A 20376-nucleotide genomic window follows, 5' to 3' on the forward strand; every position below is an offset into this window, starting at 1 on the left:
TGAGCAGGAACCACTAGCACCCAAGCCTCACGACCATGACCCTGAGCGGGGCAGCTATGTGCCCTGCCAAGGTCAGGCTCAGGGAAGGAAGGAGAGGTGCACTGGGCGCTCTGCGTTAGGAGGCCCAGGAGGGCAGAGGCCTGGTGCACCTCAGCAGGGCTGGAAGCCGCTCTGGCTTTCCAGGTGACAAGGAAAGAAGACATGAGCCCGCGGGCCTGTGAGGGTAAGGATGCAGGCACGCAGGGCAGGATCGAAGCGAGAGGAGCGGACGCAGACACGACACTGCACGGCACTCACGACATCGGAGCTGAAGGGCTTCACGTTAGTGTTGCGGATGGAGCTACTCGTGAGGGTCCAGACCTTGGTTTTATGTTTGAAGGCAGCCCTCACCTTTGAAGGCAGAACAGAGGGCTGGTTAGAAGCAATTTCAGTGGTGGAAACAGCAACAACAAGAGGTTGTTCTCAAAGGCCCCTAGGTTTTGTGCCAAAATAAAGTCCCAGAATACCAACTGCAGGGTATGAGCAGGATTTGGAGGCATCATATCCAGACTCACTGCCTCATTCGGCAGGTGCAGACTCTGTCCCCACCACCGTACCGGGGCCTGCGGAGGGAGGAAGCTGGATCTGGTGTGGTCCCTGCTGGCCTCATGCCAGTTCTGGGCAGGGCACCGGACACGCTCAACAAGGAATGGTGGAGGGGGCAGAGCGTGACCGGCAGCAGAAACAATGGAGAAGAAAGTGAGCAAATGCAAACACGGGGTGGCCCATGTATGGTTCAAGGCCACGTCCCTTTCCCACCTTGTGGACCATAGTTTTGGGCCCTGCTCGGCTGCTCCCTGGCTTGACAATCATGTGACCCCTTCTGCCACTGATCACCACCATCTTCAGCAACTCAGCCTGCCCCCGCACCCTCCCGGCCCCAGCTTCCTTTCCCTCCCTGCCTGACGTATATCTCTGTACGAACAGACGCTCTGCAGAAACAGCACAGATGGGGTGGTCTCCGTCTGTTCCCGCTCACCATTCCAGAGGTAGCTCCCCATGACCGAGCCTCGAGGAACGGGGGTCTGGAGCAGCCTCCACCCTCCCCATGGCCAAGTGCACGGCAGGTCAATGCCCAGACTGCACTTGAGAATGAGCCCACTCCAGCTGCCCCAATGCCCACAGAGGACATGTGACACAGTCCCCCCTAAACCCTACAGTCAGGAGACCTCCTTCTTACGCCCCAGACGGCTTCCTCGTGCCTTTGGGGAGGGCTGCTGGAAGGGCATCTCTCCCTAATGCGCCAGACAGCAAGCAAGCAGGTCGAGATTCTGCAGGTCAGCTGCCCCCCACTGTCTCCATCGCCCCTGTCCCCCAGAGAACCAGCAGGGCCTGTGAGATGCCAGGAAGGGGCTCCTGGATGTTGCTCAGCGACCAGGATGCAAGAGAAGGGCTGACAGAAAGCACCCCCATTGTACACTGTCGCCACTACCGAAGCCCATTCAGGGTTATGCTCCCGGACACCAGCCCGATGGGCAAGACGCTGTGCCCCTCCAGAAGTCAAAACACTGCCTCATGTTTCCAGGAAGTAGAACAGACGTACCTCTGAATTCAGGAGACAATGGAAAAGGAAGATGAAGAACCCCTGGGGAGAAAGAGGGCACAGGATTAGGCCTCGCATTCTGTCCCAGCACTTCCCGAGGCTTCCTCCCCAGGCCACGTGGGTGCGGGACTGGCACTGGTGTGGCTCACGGCTGGGGAGCCTGCAGGTGAGCTGTGGGACAGTCCTATGTCTGGAGCCCCTGAGAACGGAGGGGCGTCCTGGATCCCACGGTGAAATCTAGCCTAGGGGCAGGCACCCCACTGTGACCACTGTGCTGTTTGGGCAAAGGTACAGGGACAGGTGGACTCCCAGACAGGACAGACCCAGGAATGAGGAAAACGCGGGGGACGGGCCAAGCTGAGGACGTCAGACAATCAGCTAAACTGAGCCCGGTGTCCTCATCTCAGACAGCACAGTAACAACAGCGAAACGGGCACGAGAATGAAGATGTCCCCAGAACTCTGAAGACAGTTACGGTGTGTCCGGCGCTAGGCAACTGGTAAAATAAATCCCGTGATTTATCTCAGTCACTGCTGAAGCCGCCCCGGAAGTGGGTTCTGTTATTGTTCCCATGTTACGGAGGAGGAACTGGAATATGCAGAGAGGGTAAGGGAGGTACCCCGGGACCCAGGGTGTGTAAGGGCTGCGGCCAGGACAACGGATCACATTTTTCTGTAAACCACCAGAGGGAAACACCGGGTGCAGCTGATTACAGTTAGGAGCCCAACACCCTTCCCTAAGATGCAGTCTGGTCAGGAAGACCCAGACCGCAGCAGGGGCTGCACGGGTGGGCCATGCTCATGCTCACCAGGATTCAGCCGTAGGCCCAGCTGTGTGGCTGTGGGTGGTGGTAGGCAATCACTTCCGCCCTTTCTTGGGGGGGTGTGGGTTTGGGGATGCAGGCTCTGAGCACCCCAAGTCTCTGGTTTCCAGACTGCTGCCCCCTCCCTGCCCCTCCATGCAGGGGACACATGTGGACCCAGACCTGAGGTGCACACCGTCAGCCTCTCTCTGCGCTCGGCCCCCTTTCCAGAGCTGCACACATGCGACTGTCTTCCCTTTCAGGCCCAGGGGTGCCTCCCACCGGTACCAGCTGGCGTGATGAGGCAGCCCTGCTGCAAACTGGGGGATGGCCCTGCAGGCCCCGTGGGCAGAGACCCTGGTGCGTGCCCCATCGGCACATGTCTTCGGACCTCGGGCATGCCCGTGCTGTGGGCGTGCAGCGGGTGAGGCAAGAACAGAGAGGAGGGTCTCTGTCCTGCCCTGCTCCACACACATCCACTCGTAAGCTGACAGCCTGCCTGGCGGTCCCACAGCGCTCACCTGTAAGGAGTTGAGGATGGCAAATATATACTGGAAGGCCAAGGCCTGGCTGTTGACAGCAAGCACACCGAAGACCCACGAGGTTCCCAGGATGGGCAGCAGCACGGCCACAGCTTTTGCCGTTAACCTGAAAGAGAAATGGAGATGGCCACTCTGGGGGGCGGGCGGGTGAGGGTGGGTCTAGGGGACTGTCCTCTCAATGTGAGGCCTCTGAAAGGGAGCAGACACAGCCCTGCTGGGGGCCGGACCTGGTCTCCATCCTGCAGGGAACCTTGGGTGAGGAGTGGGCCGCTCAGGACCTGCTGCCAAGCCAGCAGCCCTGCCCCCACTCTCCTGCATCTGGCACTGGACACCCAGCAGCCATCATGCCCCCTGGGCACCCTCAGCTGATCACCCTGATCCAGACGACCCCAGTGCTGGATGGAAATGCTGATCCCAGGCACCCACGGAGGACAGCAGAGCCAGGGCTCCAGTGTGGGCCCAGCAGGGTAGGAGGCATGCTCAGAACCAGCCTCACCGGCTGCGTCTCAGAATGTGGGTTCCGTGGAGAGTGGTCCCTGCTGTGTGTGCAAGCCCAGAGCAGAGCTAACGCCCAGTCAGCCCCCAGTGAGTGCCAGCCGAGCGAATGATGCAAAGCCCATGTGGTCGCCGGGCTCCAAGCCGTCTCTGACAGACCTCGCAGTCTACCCTGACTTCTGAAACAGCTCGGCTTTGTACACCGGCGGCTCTGCACCTGGGCTTCAGAGAAAAGCCTGCAGACAGAGGTGAGCTGCGCTAGTCACTGGGTGCATGGACGACACATCTGTCTCCCTTGCGAGACCACGAGCTCCCACGGCTGGGCGGGGGCTTCACCGCGGCATCCCCAAAGTGTAGCACTGGGGCCCAGCGGGCTCTCAGGAGCTGACCGCTGAATGGGGAATGAATGACCGAGGAAACGAGGGCTGGACAGACCGAGCAGTGTGCACACATCCCGCATCTCTGGGAGAAGGTGCGGCACGGCCACACTGAGCTTCCTGGTGGGACACCCAGGATCCCAGCCCTGGCCACAAACCCTGAAAACCAGAGGATGGTGCTCACAGGTCAGCTGCCTGCGGAGCGGCAGCCCCACGTCTCCCTAAAGTCAATACGGTCAAAACACCGAAATCTGGGAAACAAAGCATCATATATGCAGCTTCATCTTTACATCCTGGAAAATCCATATGGGAAAAGAGCCGTCTGGAGAAATGGGTCTCAAATTGTGCTGTTTTTTCTTAAAAACTAAAGCATCGAAACAGAAGATCTTGGGGAAGACGTGTCCAGCTGGAGGTCTCCAAGGCCTCTTGTTAACACGGCCAGGGCTTCGGGGTCCCCTGGTCACGCACAGAAGGAGCAGGTCCCTGCACTGGGAGGAGGCCCCGGGCAGGTGCACGCCCCTCCTCCTGCTGCTCCCTGGGCCGGCCCTGCATGGGGCTCAGTCCACGTGAGCCTCCTCCCCGTCCTCCCGCGACTCGCGGGGGTCCTCGCGGTCGTCAGCCTCACCCCGGCCCCCAGAAGCCTGGATCTCACTTGTGAAAATGGAATGTTCCCTGCTCCTCTCTGGGGAGTCTGGAATCCCCCAGGAAACAAAGACTGAGGAGGACGTGGAAGGCCCTTCAGGCTCCTAAGGAAGCACGTCGTCCTGTTGGTCACTGAGCGTGTAGTTGTTCCCACAGAGGAAACGGCCACACTGAAACCGAGGGCCGGGGAACAGGAAGGAGCCCAGAAGCTGACCAAGGATGCTGCAGGTGCCGTCCCCCTGCCTGGCCCGGAGCCTGGTGGGACCGGGCCACACGGGGGACCCCAGAAGACAGGGAGGGGACCCCACGGAGCCAGGCTCGGCCACGTGGAGGACAGAAGCCCCAGCACTGGTCACACAGCCAGGTCACACCACAGAGCCGCGTGTCTGTCCAGAGACACCTCCTGAGCTCTCCCGGGAGGAGCGCGACCTTGGGCCTTTGGGTGCAGGACACAGGAGGCCTCAGCGGTCGGGCCAGCAGCCGAGGTTCTGCAGAGACGTGGAAATGTGCTCCCTGTGCCCGGTCCCTGACCCTGGGCCAGCCTCCACTCGGGGAGCAGGGATGCAGCGGTGGAGGGAGGGAGGCTGCTTCCTGGGGGCCATGACGGGGAACGGCGGGGCGCACTGTGTGGGGTGAGCCTGAGGCCGCTCTGGGTCTGGGCAGTGACCGCTGTGGTCCCGGTGGGGTCGGGCTCAGACAGTGGAGCCAGGCCTGCTGGAGACAGGGCTGGGGACACTGGGTGGCCCTGAGCCCAGCCGCAGCGGACAGGATCCTCCTTGGCCAGGCCGCAGGGTAGGGCTGCCTCCTCCCGCCAGGGAAGAACGGACGTGCTCCGTGACCCGGGAGGCCCTTCCTGCCCCACGGTGCTGCCCTCGGAGGTGCCGGAGACTGAGAAACCCCCCGAGGGCCAGGGCTGCCTGTCAGTCCCATTCACAGCGTTAGGGATCCATTACAGAATAATTGTCTCATCGATTTGCTGCTGACGTACTTACTGCTTTTGCTCTCACATCGGAAAAGATACAGTGTAGCTAACGTAACTTAGCTGCCTAGTGTCCGGGTCCTAAATGTTCATAGCAGCCCCCAAGTCCCCTGTGAGGAGCCACCTCCCCCACTTCCTGGCCTGTGGTTTGGGGGTGCTGAGTGCACCCAGAGCCAGGCTGGACCGTGGGACTCAGGCCCGGGTGAACTGGTCCCTTCCATTCTGCTGTGACTGGTTCCGGGGTGGGCGTGTGACCCAACCGGAGCCCCGGGCTCCAGGCTCAGGACCTCTGTCTGAACAGACGGGATGGAGGGTCTTCCCGTGTCACCAGGAGGCAGGTCCGTCTGAGCAGGAAGCCGACAGGGAACACGGGGGTGGAGGGTGCAGGAGGAGCTGGGTGCCCCGGATTAAGCAATTCGAGACTCCCTCCTGGGCTCTGTGGATCCCTGTGTGGATCAGTCCCCCTTTCCTGCAGCCAGTGTGTGTTGGGTCTTCTGTCACTTGCAGTCCGTGCAGCCCTCACCGATACGGGGTCAGGACCCCTCGAGGGCAGGGGGCGGGGGGAGTCCCTCCCCAGGGGACCGGCCCTGGAGCACCTCGGGAAGTTCTACCCCGAGGAGGTTCCTCCTCATGACAGCCCTTTACAGACAGGAGAACAAGGCACAGAGGGGGCTAATAGCAGGGGCTGAGACAGGACGGAATCTAGAATCTTCCTCCTTCGGTCCTGCAAGTGGCCTCTCACCCCAGCGATGGAGCAGCCCCCAGATGGCATGTAGTGGACCCCCTGCTTTATGAATGGGGCAGCAAGGCTGGTAAAGGGCTGGTCCTGGTCAGAGAAGGTGACCAACAGCCAAGCAAGGACTTGAGTCCCGGGCTCCCCAGTGACCCCCACCCCACGACCCCCGAGCGGCTCTGTGCAGGCAGGACCACCGCTGATGGCCCCGAGTCCAACTTACTTGAAGGCGCTGGGGTCCCCATGTATCTTGTAGTTGTCGGCGCTGATCTGTGAAATGACCCTGGTCACAGCAACAAGGATGCCGACATTGACCTGCACGAGGGGAAGATCAGGACCTGAGGCTGCGGCCGCCCCTGCAGAGCCCTGATCCCACCAGGCAGCTGCCCATCCCGCCCCCAGGGCTCCAAGTGAGCAGGTGGTGTCTCTGCGGAAACCAACCCCCAGGGGTCCCTGTGCATTTCACTCCCCTTGCCACGGGCAGCGGCACCCTCTGGGAGCACATCTGTGCCGGCGAGGAAGGTCTGGCCCCCAGAAGCACAGCAAGGCAAGGCCTGGGGTTCAAACCTCACTTCAGCATGGCTCCGTCTGAGCGCCCCTGCGCCACATGCTTGTGCCCTTGTTTCCCCATCTGATGAGAAACAGTCAACACCCACAGTGCAAGGACGAGAAATCATATCCATGAAGCCCCCTGTGCACCACTTGTTCTCACTCCCCGGCCGAGGATAGGTCACCTATGGAGGCCACAGTGCAGGGGACTGCACTTGCCCAGTGCTCCCGTGGGGTCAGTGGGCTGGGTGGCGGGGCTGAGGGGGTCTCTGCAGAGGCTTCGGCACAACCTGTCCCTCCTGCAGGCAGCTCTACGGGGCCCTGGCCGAGCCCGGCAGCAAGGGGAAGTGAGCGTGTGGACTTCCTTCTGCTGCCGCTGGATTCAGGGCTGAGCTGCGGCTGGGACCCTCTCTTCCCTCTGGTAACCTCGGGAGGTCAATGACAAAGTCGCTGAGGAGTCCAGCTCCAAGCCAAAATCCTATGTGCACTTCCAGGCCTGACCACAGCCAAGGACAAGGCTTTCCCTGGCAGACCTCCCGGGAGGAGTGGCCCTCCCCACCCAGCCTGGTGCCCAGCAGAACCAGCCGGCACTGTGGGGCTTCGGGCCTCCCACCCCGGCGGCCGGTCCCACGAGCAGGTCTGCATGCCCAGCCCAGGCACCTGCACCTGAGGCCTCCTCACGGGGGCCCCAGCCTGAGGCACCGCTGCCGACCCCCTTACCCTGCAGTCCCCACAAACTCAGGGCTTTTCCACAGCAGCTCTTCTCAGGCCCCTGCCTCCCCAGCCTCGGCCACCTGTCCTCCAGGGCTCCGTGCGCGCCCTGGACGGAGAACCCGGGACGGCGGCGGGGGGGGCGGGGTCCTCCCCACTCAGCCCCAGCCTGCACTACTGCAATCCGCCAACGAAGGTTCGCGAGCAGCCTGACTCCGTGTCTCCACCAAAGCCTCCAACCTGGGGCAGCCTGGCTCCTGGCTGTGGACCCCCGTCACCTACCTCCTCTCCCGCCTCCACAAGGATCCTAACAGGAGTCCCCCAGCGCCAGGGAGGAGGAGAGGAGTCACTGGCAGCACTGCCCCCCTCCCCTCCCCCGCCAGCCATGTTACAACCACGAGAAAACCGCACTCAGCCACGTGGAGGAAGGATGGGCAGAGTGAGGCCCCAGGGGTGCAGGGACTGTTCCAGACAGCAGCCGCTCACAGGAGTCCACAGATAGCTCAGCTCTGAGAGCCACAGGCGGTCACGTCGGCAGCACACCTGCGCCTCCCTGCGACCGGAGGGCGGGGCCGCCAGGAGCGCCTGTTCCACCGAGACTCAGCTGCTTTCCTGAATAAATGCTTTTTGGCTTTATGCTTTGGGGTAAAGTCTAGATTCTGATGATTCCTGCAGGACTTCCCATGCATTTTGACGGGAGGTGCGTGCTGGTCCCATCCACCACCCTGCAGGCCCGCCCGGCCTCACCCACTCTTCGATCGACATCCTGGGCTCCTCACGCCCTGGGCAAAGCTGAGGCCTTGTCTGGAACAACACAAGCCTGGAGACCACGGGACTATGCACAGCAGGCGCCGGTCTGGGGACGGCCGTGGCCCACCCGCTCTGCAGCGGGACCACGGACCTGGGCCGCTCTTCCCATGCTGACAAAGCCAGAGTCCAACAGACATCGTGTGGGAAAGGCCCCGGACGGGCGAGCATGTGTTTACACTCGCCTCTCTCGGCATAAAGCCCGGAGGATATGTGAGTAATTAGCACCAGGGGGTCTGCTGGGGGCAGTGGCACAGGGAGCTGAGAAAGAGCTGAGCAGATGGTTCATATACGTTAAGCTTCTCTTTCAAATTCCTAAGCATGTGGGTTAAAATTCCAGAATCACGTTACCCCTCGTCCACCGGCACCCACGTGACCCAGGGCCTGCCCTCGGCCCGCCGCTGGCCGAGGCCATGAGACTGCCTCCCAGGGGAGAAGCAGGGGCACACAGACGGTGCCTGACGGGACTGTGGGCCTCTCTCGCCTCCTGGCCTCTGCAGGAAGTGTGGCCACCACGGGGAAGTCGCTGCCATTGCCGGCAGCTTCCCATCAGCATCACTTGCTGTCCAGGCAAGATTTCTCTGGGTTCCTTCCTCTGTCCCTCTGTCCCTGCTGGCTCCGTGCTTCCCTCTGGCGAGCGCTCTCTGACCTCCTACCCACCCGCAGACCTCCCACCCCGCGACCAGCTCATTCCGGCGGAGGCTGTGCCAAAAACCCCTAGGGTTTTGGGAACGTCTGGAGCAGAAGCGGGCCTGCCCCTTACCCCGGCCACTCGTCCTGGCCGGTGCCTGGCTGCCCGTGGGGGAGGCCCCGGGGTGTGGAGGCCCGTGCGCCTCCAACTGGCGGTTTCATCAGCTGGGCACCCCCGTGTGACTTCGGCCAGCAGGCTGCTTCTGACAGAGGCTGCAGGAGTAATTCGTGGGCCACATTTCAGCAGAAAAGAAAAAGGGGGAAGGATCTGCACTCAAGGTCATGTGACCATGGGAGGAGGTCAGGGCTGCACGGGGCTCTGGAGGTCGCACCGTGTCCTGCTCCCTGACCTGGCGAGAAGCTCCGGGGATGCGTGCCACGACTCACAGGGAAAGCATTACACGGAAATGCACAGGAGACGCCGCGATGTGCGTCCACAGCTGTTCCTCTGTCCCTGTGGGCACCTGTGTCTGCGCCTCTGTGACCCGCACCATCACCCTGCCGCATCTGTGCTTCCGTGGACACGGCACCCAGCCTCTCCTCAGAGGAATGTCTCTCTTGCCCCGTGGGGCCTGCACAGAACAGGGCCCCCGAGTGGCTGAAAGCACCCCCGGAGACTCTGCCACCCATAGGGCCCCCATGCGGGGCGTCCAGACATGACAGCTTGTACAACACCTGCTGGTCCCGTGGGCTGTGCGCACTCAGGCCGTCCACCCTCCCAGCCAGAGAATGGCAGCCACTTCCCTTCCTGATCTGAGAACAGTTTGTGCAGTGACAAGGCGGACTGAGGCTCACTTCTGCTCTTTTCTCCCCAGTGACCCTTCACTGTCCCCCAGAGTCCTGCCCCAGCAGGACCAACCACACCAGAACACGCAGAAACCACCCATCCCGATCCAAACAGGCATCTTTCTAAAACGTGTTCCAAACTGGCAAGCACCCGTGGGTGCTTTCAGCCACTCGGACTGTTGGAGCCTATATCCCCGGGCGGGAGCCCCTCCCCAGGGAGCCACCGGTTCTGCGGCCCTGAGCACTACCTCACAGGAGCCTGGGCCCAGACTCGGCACACGTGGCACAGGTGCGCTCTGGCCATGCTTGTTATTCTGAAACCCGCTGTCTTCATTTGGAAATGAGGTGCTCTGTCTGAGAAAACGGGGACAACCCCAGACACACAACCAGGGGTGCCCTGAGGGGATAAGAGGCAAGCCCCCCAACTGCTGGGCCAGTGTGAGGCTGGACAAGTGCAGCCCCCAGCCCCGAGTCTGCTCAGCTGCTGCAGCACAAAACCCACCACAACCGTGGCCGTGTGCCCGCATGACTGTGTGTGGAAGTGGGCAGAGGGCCACGCTGGGCCACAGTTCGTGGATGCCCGACTCGGCTATGAAACCCCGGAACCCCTTCCACCCATGCCCCCCGTCTTGGCCCCAGTACTCTCCCATGTCCCCTCAGAGCACGGCAGCCCTCAAGCTGGCTCCAAAATGGAATCACCTGGGAGACTGGACAGGCCAGATCCAATCAAACCAAAGACCTCCAGAGATGGGGCTCAGGTGGAAACCAGTAATTCCATGATGTGACGTGTTTGAGGACTGCTAGCCTTCAGGGTGGCTGGCAGGCCAGGAGCTAACGCCCCCTGAGCCATGGGAACAGGGGCTCCCATGAGCCTGGAGGACACGGGGTCACCAGGACCCTGCACTGGACCCCACGCCGTGGTGGCTGCTGGAGAAGGATCCAGGCAGGGCGGCCTCCGGTCCCCAAAGTCATGTTACATCTCAGATCACCCAGAAAGGTCTGGGACACGGGATGCTCCTGCCCCGGGCTCTGGATCTGGAGGGCAAAGGTCAGCACAGACAGAGAACGAGGCCCGCGATGCTCAGGCCTTCAGTTACTTCCCTTCTTCACTCTCATCAGCAATGTTCCCTTCAGAACCCCTCCCGACGTCCACGCTCTGACCCCGGGAATTCATTTGTCCAGGGGCCCGGAGTCTGTTCTGAGCCTGTTTCTACCTCTGGGTGGATCAGATGAATGGTCTTCCCGGACCCCAGACAGCGGGTGGAGCTCGGGATCTCTGACTGCAGGCCCGTCACCCCCTAGAAGGCTGGGTGGGCAAGGGGTCGCGGCAGAGCCTCAGGCAGCCCCGGGGACAGGGGACGGCCCTGGATTTGCAGGCTCGGTCACACACCACCGCGTTCTCTCCTGCACTGAAAACAATTCACCGCAGAACACGGGCCCTACTCAGAGCCCCTTGTTCGTGCAGTGGAGGGGCGCTCTGATCCACCTCCCCGTGCCCTGCCCGACCTCTCGGCCCTTCCTGGAACAGGTGTGTGATCTGCCCTGGACGCGCACCCCCCGCCTTGCTTGGGGCTCAGCCCGGTCAGGCTCCTCTGGAGCTCCTCTCCCCCAGGAAGCTCTTCTGTCCACGGTCCGTCCCCAGACGGCGGCTCAGCCTCCCAGGGCTGCGGCCAGGCCGTGGGGGCCTAACGTCACCGCGACAGGGCCCTGAGGTGCTCCCACCCACCCTGCCCGCCTGCAGGCCCCACTGTCTGCCTCAGAACAGGGGTGGTGGTGATGCTACTGGTTCCTCTGGTCTCACCATGGACCCAGCCAGAAACAGCCAGGGCTGCCACATCGACACAAGATCTCCAACGTCTGATGCTAGCCCTGAATTCAAAGTGAAATACAACAACAAGGAAGCTCTGGGCCACACGGGCCATTTCTGTGGGCAGACTCGCCCCTCTGTCTGCAAGCTGTGAGGTGAACGCAAACTTCCCTTCCCTCCTCCCACCCCACCCCCAGCATCAGGATGGTCTTCTCGCCTCCTTTTTCTCCCGGACTCCCCAGAAGGGCTCTCTTCTCCCCGGGGCCCCAGCCTGAGGCAGGGTCTTGCTCCCTACGTGCTGGGGTCTCAGCAACATCTCCCCACGGGCTCTCTCTGCCCCTCGGCCCTCACCTACCTATCCAGGATGTGTCCCCCCGACACCCTATTCGTTCCCCTGGGAAAAGGCCATCCCAGGCACTTGAGAAGGGCTCTGGGGAGATGACAACTGGAACGGCCTCCAGTCCCTCCGTTCCTACAGCTCCTGCACAGAGAGGCCTGGGGGCTGGTGGGAGGGGTGGGCTGGGGTAGGGGCAGCCCTGGGAGGGCAGAGCCTGCCGCCTGCAGGACAGACGCTCCCAACATCACCTGCTGCTCCTCCTGGACACTGAAGGACTGGGGGTGGGGACGGGACGTGTACATGTGGGTCAGCTATACCCCTCTACTCGCAGAATTACCCGGGGAGTGCGGAGGCCGGGGCTGTGACCGAGGCTGTGGCCAGGAGCTGTGGCCACGCTGTGGCCTATGGAGGATGGAGCAGCCGTGGCCGCCCACAGTCCCGCACAAAGGAGCTGAGGGTGAACACCAGCCTCACTCCCCTCCCACCCTCTGATCTCCTGCCGGCACCTCCACAGGCCAAACCTCCCCAAAGTCAGGAAGCAGGAGCCTGGTCCAGGTCCGTCCAGACCAGCCCCTGGGGCACGGCCAGGCCAGCAGGGGGATCCCATTGAGAGGAGTGATGGACTAATGTCCACACCACCCCAATCCCCCTGTTACCCAGCCCTCCCACCAGGGCCCCCGCTGGGCCCCCAAAGCTCAGAGCTCAGACCACAGCCTGGCCCTCCAGAGGCTCGGGCACTGGGGACATGGAGGACCTAGGAGGCTCTGAGGGCCACACAAAAGAAGGAAGTCACCCCCATCGCCTGTCTATCCCTGTGAACACCCCAGAGCAGGTGTCACCCGGCAGGAGACAGGCAGAGAACAGGAGCCAAGTCAATGCCACGGAACAACGGGGCTGCTGTGTGGGGCTGGCACCACCCGCTGTCCCTCTCATCCCAAACAGACAATGGAGACACCACGATGGCGTGCCAAACCCCGTCCTTCTGGAAAGCCTTCCCCGGGAAGGCACTGCCCCACCAACGTGCGGCATGAGCATGGTCTGTGCAGAATGTTAATGAGAAAGGAATTAACAAGTCCTTAAGCATCTTCCCTCACATTCACTTCTAATTAACCACCAGGGCCCAGGGCCTTGGTTGATGCCAACGAACTTGGAACAAAGTCAGCTGGGCTTTCAGATGAGCTGCCAGGGAAAGAAGCAGGGACGAGAGAAGGAAGGGTGTGGAATACAGGAGACCCCCACCCCACACAGGGAGGAGCAGCCCAAGTCCCTGCTGACCGCCCTCAGCAGTGACCTGTCCTCAGATGGCAGGCTGGGAGGGCGGTGAGGGGTGACGAATGGGGACACTGAAGGGACAGGTGTCCGGGAGGCGCCCCTTCCCTTCCCTGTCAGCCTGGCGCCCCAGCTAAGGCGAGACTCCATACCCTTCAAAGGCAGCAGCTCAGAGGCAGTGCCATGGCCTGGTTGATTGTCCTGGGGTGTGTGGAGGGCACATCCTGGGGTCCCAGCGGAAGGGGTGCATGTGGAGAGCCTGTCCTGGGGTCCTGAGGCAGGGGTGCACACGGAGAGCAGGTCGAGGGTCCCAGCACGGGAGGGTGCACACAGAGCACATCCGGGGCCCTGGCCCAGTGTGTGGAGCGTGTATTCTGGGTCCCACCTGGGGTCCAGGAGATTATATACGTGGATTTGCACAGGGTGGGCAGGAAGGGTCTGGGGAGGCCCTTCTGTGGGCCACCCCCTCCTGATATCAGTGCCCGGCACTGCTGGGGAGAGATGTCCAGATGGGATGGCAGAGACAGCCCGTCCCTGACCAGGCCTCATGCCAGATACACGCGCACATACCCACCAGGACGCGAGCACTAGCACCCTTTTCCTCCACAGCTCCCCCACGGCCTCCTGGGGACCCCCCAGCTCTGGCCCCTGAGCATCCAGGTGATGCTGGCCAATCCTCCGCTTCCATCCCCAGTGACTGGTTCTGGGACAGACGTGCGGCCCACAGCAGCCAATCAGGACTGCCCTGGGACTTCCACAGGCACCACTGGGAAGAGTTTCCCTCCTTGCTCTGTCCGCACACCCAGAGGACGTGCTGTGTCCCTGCCGGGGAGAGTCCGCCTGAGATGCAGCCAGTGCAGAGGCACCGGGCCACGGGGCACACCTGCTGACATCACTGCGAGCCTGATCCCCTGCGTTTCCCAGGACTGAGCCTTTCCTACCTACAGGGGATGGACGGGTTGATTTTTCATTACGTTCAAGTAGCCAACATATAACTACCTACTGAAGACTTAACCTGGTTTGTGTTCCTGGGGAGGACGCAGAGGGGAGGACAGAAGGAGCGAAGGGGGGCGGAGGGGGAGGGCAGGAACAAAGAGGGGAGGGGGAGGGGCGGAGGGGGAGGGGAGGAGGGCAGGAACAAAGAGGGGAGGGGGAGGGGCGGAGGGGGGAGGGGAGGAGGGGGGAGGGCAGGAACAAAGAGGGGAGGGGGAGGGGCGGAGGGGGGAGGGGCGGAGGGGGAGGGCAGGAACAAAGGGGGAGGGGGAGGGGGAGGGGCGGAGGGGGGCGGAGGGGGAGGGCAGGAACAAAGAGGGGAGGGGGAGGGGAAGAGGGAGGGGCGGGGGGGAGGGCAGGAACAAAGAGGGGAGGGGGAGGGGATGGGGGAGGGGGAGGGGCGGAGGGGGAGGGCAGGAACAAAGAGGGGAGGGGGGCAGAGGGGGAGGGCAGGAACAAGGAGGGGAGGGGGAGGGCAGGAACAAAGAGGGGAGGGGGGCAGAGGGGGAGGGCAGGAACAAGGAGGGGAGGGGGAGGGGCGGAGGGGGGAGGGCAGGAACAAAGAGGGGAGGGGGAGGGGCGGAGGGGGGGTTAGGAACAAGGGGAGGAGGACCTCCACACTGACGCCGCCCCCCACCCCCCTCCCCGGCACCCCACTCCAGGCCCGGACTCGGTGGTCGGCCGCCCCGGCGCCCTGGGCTGCCCCTCGGCGGAACGGCGAGCACCACCTCTCCGGCACCTCCTCGGGGCGCAGGCGGGGACACGTCACGGAAAAGCACTTCCACGTCTCAGGGGAGAGTCCTACACTGAGCCTTTCTTACTAACGCTGACTTCATGGGAGGCACCTGCGAGGACACCTGGATCCCCCTCCCCGAGGAACACCAGGGACTTGACGCGCAGGAACCGCCCGCACGACCTCAGCGCCACTGAAGCCCCCCGGGTACCGCACCGGCGCACCCCGAGTCGGGAAGAAGCGCGGACCTGTGCCCAGACCGCACACCTGCCGGGCGGAGAGGAGCTCCCCGCCACCGCCCGGGGCCCCTGCCACGCGCGCGCCACCCCTCCTCTACGAACCACAGCCGCATTTCCTCGTAACTTCCCCACCTGGAGTCCACGTGCTTTCGGGAACTTGGACCCTGAACTCCAGCCCCAGGGATAGCGCCGTGACCCAAGCCTGGCCAATCAGAGCTCTCCACTCCTCTAGCTCGTGAGAGCTGGCCAATCAGAGCACTCCCCTACAGCCCCAGTGAAGGCTGGCCAATCAGAGCACTCCCCTCTTCTAGCGGCGGTGAGGGCTGGCCAATCAGGGCACTCCCCTCTTCTAGGCGCAGTGAGGGGCAGAGGATGAGCAACGTTCCAAGCCAGGCCCTACAGAAATGATGACACTCAACCCAGGGCTTTCGTGGGAAATGTAGGAAGAACAATAGCTAGAATAGCAAAGGCGGTTTTTAGAATTTTGTGAGATTCCTGAGCTCTCTATAGCGGCAGGGCCCCCACCTAAGGACGGAGCCCCCTGGCCGGAAGCAGGAGCCCCCACCCTGTGCGGCAGCCTCGCTTGAACACTGGGCCAGGCAGAGCAACTAGCGGGGCCCCTCGGGTCGCATTCTGTCCTCCGTGATCTCGGGAATTCTGCAGGGTGGCCCCCCCAGACGTGCATGACCGTCCCTGTTGCAGTTGCGGTGGCAGGGTGGGAGCGAGACCCGGGAGGGAAAGACCCCACCGGCACACAGGGCCAGTCGGAGGCTGCGTGCACCTGCGCCGCCCCACACGCCATCTAGGCACCGCACGCCGGGGGCGAGGGGAGGCTGCGACAGGCTGTGGACGGGGTCGCAGGGCCCACAACGCCCAGCCTCTGTGTTCCCACAAGCAGGGGCTTACCACAATGATGGACAGCGCAGGGGCCACGAAGGCCCACACAGCACCGCTCGCGATGGAGAGCCAGCAGCTGTGGACGGAAGCAGAGCGTTAGGTCCGCACCACTGTGTTCCTCTGCCCCGGGGGCTCTGGGCACCTCCACCCAGATCAGCTGCCAAGACAGTATCTTCTCCCACTACGGGGCCCGTCTGAGCAGCCAGAATAACACTGAACCCCGACAGATGCCTCTGCATCCTACCCACGATGACTTCCTGCCTCTCATTCTTGGGGTGAACAGTCCTCGTGCCTCTCTGCCCCGCTTCCTCCCGACAGCTCCAGGACCAGGACAGGCCACGGCACCTGCTCTGAGGCGGCGGCATTTCCGGGAAACCCACGCGAGTCTGAGTGGCCCCTCTGCAAGGTGCACGGCCAACCCGGGCTCCCAGAGGGGGCGACGGCACGCAGAAAGCTCTGCTTCCCCACATTTTCCTGCAGAATTCGACATCCAGGAGGATCCAACCGTTCTGTCCTCTCGGGAAACGGGGAGCCCCCCGAACCTCTGCTGGGGGGGCGAAGAGTGCCTAGGGCACAGCTGGGGCTGTTTCTTACTCTCTCTGGCCTCCTTATTGCCAGGGCCTGGGTGGGGGGCAGCCCCGTACAGACAGATGGTGCCCGCAGAAGAACATGGGATGACAAGGGCAGCTGTTGCGGGGGGGGCTCACAGTGGTCTTTTCCCTCCTGCCAAACACAAGGATGTGTCCCTTCACTTACTTTTTATTTGTGCCATAACTGTTCATGGCAGATGACACTGAAATGATACAGATCAGGAGAGGAAAACCTGCGGAGAAAGAGAGCAGGAAATCACGGCCGCTTGCTTCAGGAACCCTCATTCCTCAGTCATTCATTCCTTTGGGCCTGGTGTGTGTGAACCACGAGCGGGAAGCACGGAGGCGCGAGCAGCAGGCCTCCAGGAGCCTCAGTCCAGATGGAGGGCTGACTCACCCTCACGCACACGCACTCACATGCACCCACACGCGCACCACGCACAGACTCGGAATCCTATCCCTTACAAATCCACGCCTGTTTCTGAAAACGACCCATCTCGCTGCTGGGACAGCAGCACGTCCTGGGGGCCTCTGTCCAACCCGCTCGCCCCACAGCAGCCTCTCCCCTGCTCCCCTGCCCTGAAAGAGGGGGGCCCGGGGATCCCTCCACCCGCTGGCTGGCTCCTCGAGGGTACCAGAGAGAAAGGGCTCCTGATAAGGAGGCTGCGTTCTGCTTGTTCCCAGAGTGGAGGCTGGGCTGGTGACCATGCACGAATGCCCCCCCCCCCCCCAGCCTGCGCTGAGCCTGTGGCTGCAGAGGAAACAAAGCACAGCCTGCTCCGGGCTCTGCCTGGGCACCTCCCAGCAACAGCTCCCGGCCTTTCTGGCTTCAGTCTAAACAGTCTTGAACAGGAGTTTCCTGGAGAGCTGTCCTATCTCTGATCCACTGCTTTCGTGTCTAAATACATTACAGAACGTCTGGGCCTCCACAGAGGAGACCCACCGGCCTCTGCGGAGAGGTAGCCAGGCCAGGGGCCTCTCACAGTGGCCCTCTGTTACATGAGTGCCCCACAGGGGAGCACGACCTAAGAGAAGGCAGACTTCTCCCTGGTGCTGCACGCACTGGGCTCCTGCCTGGACAGACCCAGAGCCACAGGAGACGAGCTGGCTCACTGGGACCTGACTCCAGCCCAGCGGCCCACTCCCTGGGGGCCTCCGTGTCCACAAATGTCACAGGGCATCCTCACTGCCTGGCTCATTTGTGGGAAGATCACATGGCACCTGAGATGGTGAGAGGTCGGAGGGGGATCAAGCCCTGGGCACCGTCAACCACCCGGCGCTCCAACAGTGCCACCAAGGCCCCCCAGTTTCACTGAGGAAGTGTCGGCCAAGGGCCATCCTTCCTCTGGGTCCACAGCACAGCAGGCAGGCACAGGGGCCCCATCCTGGTGGGTTCTGGAAGGTGTGGCAAGGACCGGAGGTGCCGCTGGAGGTGGGTTTCAAACTCGGTGGCCAAGGCCTACACCCTCCTGCCCCGGTCCTGGCCCACGTCGGTGGCTGGCATCTCTTCGCTGCCTGAAGTAAAACGGAGGAGTCAAAGGTTCTTTTTCTGCATTCACAACTCATTTGATCCCAAATGCAGTGCTGGGGGCTCCCTTGTCATTTCTTCCTGTGTCTGCCTCCCGGTGTCCCAGGCCACCCCATGGGGCAGTGACAGAAGCATCTGTCTGAGCAGAGGGCAGCCCCACTGTCTGTGGTTTCTGAGGCAAGTGGCAGGAGCCCAGCTCATGGCTGTGTACTCTCTTTTTTAAAGATTTATGTATGTATTTGAGAGAGAGTGCCTGGAGTGGGGGGTGGGGCAGAGGGAGAGAACCCGACGTGGGGCTCCATCCCAGAACCCTGAGATCACAACCTGAGCTAAGGCCAAGAGTCAGATGCTTAACTGACTGAGCCACCCAGGCGCCCCAGTGTGTTTGTTCTTAAGAAGAAACATTTCAGAGGTGGGGGGATGAGGGTGCAGGAAACAGCCAGTAGGAAAAGCCTGGGCTCTGGGGCCATGGGACGCCTGGGCCGGTTCCCAGGGCCACCCCTGACCTGCTGTGTGGCCTCGAGGAAGTGCCTGACCCTCTCTGAGCCTCCAGGGTCTCCCTGCGGAAATGGAGGTAAGAGCACCCTGCTCCCCGTCTGTTGTGAGGATCCCGTGTTGTGGCCACGTGTGTGAGGGACGAGGCACTCCACGTGTCAGGGCAGTCCCTATAATCTGCACCGTCGTTCACCAGGTCCGGTCCCGCTCCCCCTGTGGCCATCCCAGGAGCCGGGCAGGCACATACGGGCTTCTGCAGACAGTTCAGCGTCTGTCTGGCCCTGTCGCATGGACACGTACTTCGTAGAGTTGAAGACGCGCTCTCTTTGGAATGCGGTGGTGCTTCTCTGGCCTGGGGAGGGGCCGTGGGAGCCACCGGGCAGGACAGAGCAAAGAGCCCAGGGAGCGGATACCAGGAGACCTGACACAGGGGCGGCGGCCTCACAGGAAAGGGCAGAGAGGAGGCTGGAGACAAGCGGCCTGCCCTCCTTCTGCCACAGGCTTCCAGAGGCTTCTTTGGGCGTGGGGGAGTCTTGTTGCGCGGAGGCTGCTGGGGCCACCAGCCTCGTTCTGGGCCATGGGTTGTGGACAGAAGTGACATGTGCCTCTATAGGCGGAGTATTTAATTCCCAGTGTGAGGTCCTTCCGTGTCCTCTCCTCTCCCCCAGAAACCAGCAACAGTTCCAGGCAGCGACCCCTCCACGTGGGACCTGCCACGAGCACAGCGCCGCCCACCGCCACTGGGGACACGGAGCAGAAATGGGAAGTAAAGGCGTGCGGCTTTACAGCAAGCAGAGCTGGGTGCTGCTTGTTACCGCAGTGCTGGGTGGCCCAGACCAGCGCCCCTGGACTTGGCACTGCCCCGGCCCCCCGGAGCTCCGAGCAGCCCCGGGGGAAGGTGCCCCAGATGAGTGGGAGCTCACCAGAGAAAGCTGGAACAGGAGAAGAAGGCAGCTACACTTCTCTCCCTTCTGAGCTGGACCTCAGACATGTACATGTGCAGCAGGGGTGTGCAAACTCTCGAACATTCCTCACCATCTCCTTCTCCTCCACCCACGGGGACACTTCAGGGACAGACATCATGGTTCCCTCACCTTACGGGTCTGACCTAGGGCCTGGCATCTAACAAAACCTCAAGTTATGTTCTTGATTTGAACACCTCCAACCCCCAACTCAGCATCAAAACAGTCCCATGGGTCTCAAAGCCAGGGAGGACTCTGCAGGAGGAGGCCTTTGTGCAAGGGGGGCTCCCTACAGCGTGGTCTCCCGGTGCCCTGGGTCAGCCTCCAGCTCTTCTGCATTAGAAACTGAAGGTTGAGAGGGCCCAGCTGCATGCAGACTGTCTTTACTTAGGCCCAGAGCGAACTCTACCCCAGTCAGAACGAGAGAGCCACGTCCTGAGCCCTGAAGACATCCCCCAGGGGGAAGCTGATGTGCAGATGGCTGCAGGCTGCCAGGTCCGGCACAGGGCTCCCTCTGCAGAGAGCAACATCAGGGGCTGCACCCTCACACGCCTGCAGGGACTAGGCTGGTGTGAGAAACTGCACCATCCCAGACAGTGCTGTCAAAAAGGATTGTAAACTCGGGGTTCCCAGATCGCCTCACTTTTCAAAAGATCTCTATAATTTCTACAAAATCTCAAAATGTTTAAATATTGGTAAAAATAACTCATTTTTTCCCCTCCATACTGCCAACCAAATAAGAGCCCAGGGGGGCTCAGGCTCTAGGGTGCTCCCAGGCTGGATGTGGGACATCCTGGCCGCCACAGGCAGCTCCCTGCATGGCCCCAGCAG

General features: G+C 62.2%; 1 protein-coding gene across 5 annotated transcripts in view; it reads right to left on the bottom strand.

Annotated features, from left to right (window-relative positions):
* ADGRD1 (adhesion G protein-coupled receptor D1) overlaps nt 1–20376 on the bottom strand; it is a 139625-nt gene that overhangs the window by 2935 nt on the left and 116314 nt on the right. For all 5 annotated transcript variants that reach the window (XM_035724046.1, XM_035724047.1, XM_035724048.1 and 2 more), the window contains 6 exons: nt 16727–16793; nt 15980–16046; nt 6376–6467; nt 2906–3032; nt 1583–1624; nt 298–390 (listed from right to left, as the gene is read on the bottom strand). In XM_035724046.1, the coding sequence (XP_035579939.1) occupies nt 298–390; nt 1583–1624; nt 2906–3032; nt 6376–6467; nt 15980–16046; nt 16727–16793 (488 nt within the window). The remainder of the gene's footprint in view (nt 1–297; nt 391–1582; nt 1625–2905; nt 3033–6375; nt 6468–15979; nt 16047–16726; nt 16794–20376) is intronic.

Source organism: Zalophus californianus, chromosome 14 (genome assembly GCF_009762305.2).
Source record: "Zalophus californianus isolate mZalCal1 chromosome 14, mZalCal1.pri.v2, whole genome shotgun sequence".
Classification (NCBI taxonomy): Eukaryota; Metazoa; Chordata; class Mammalia; order Carnivora; family Otariidae; genus Zalophus; species Zalophus californianus.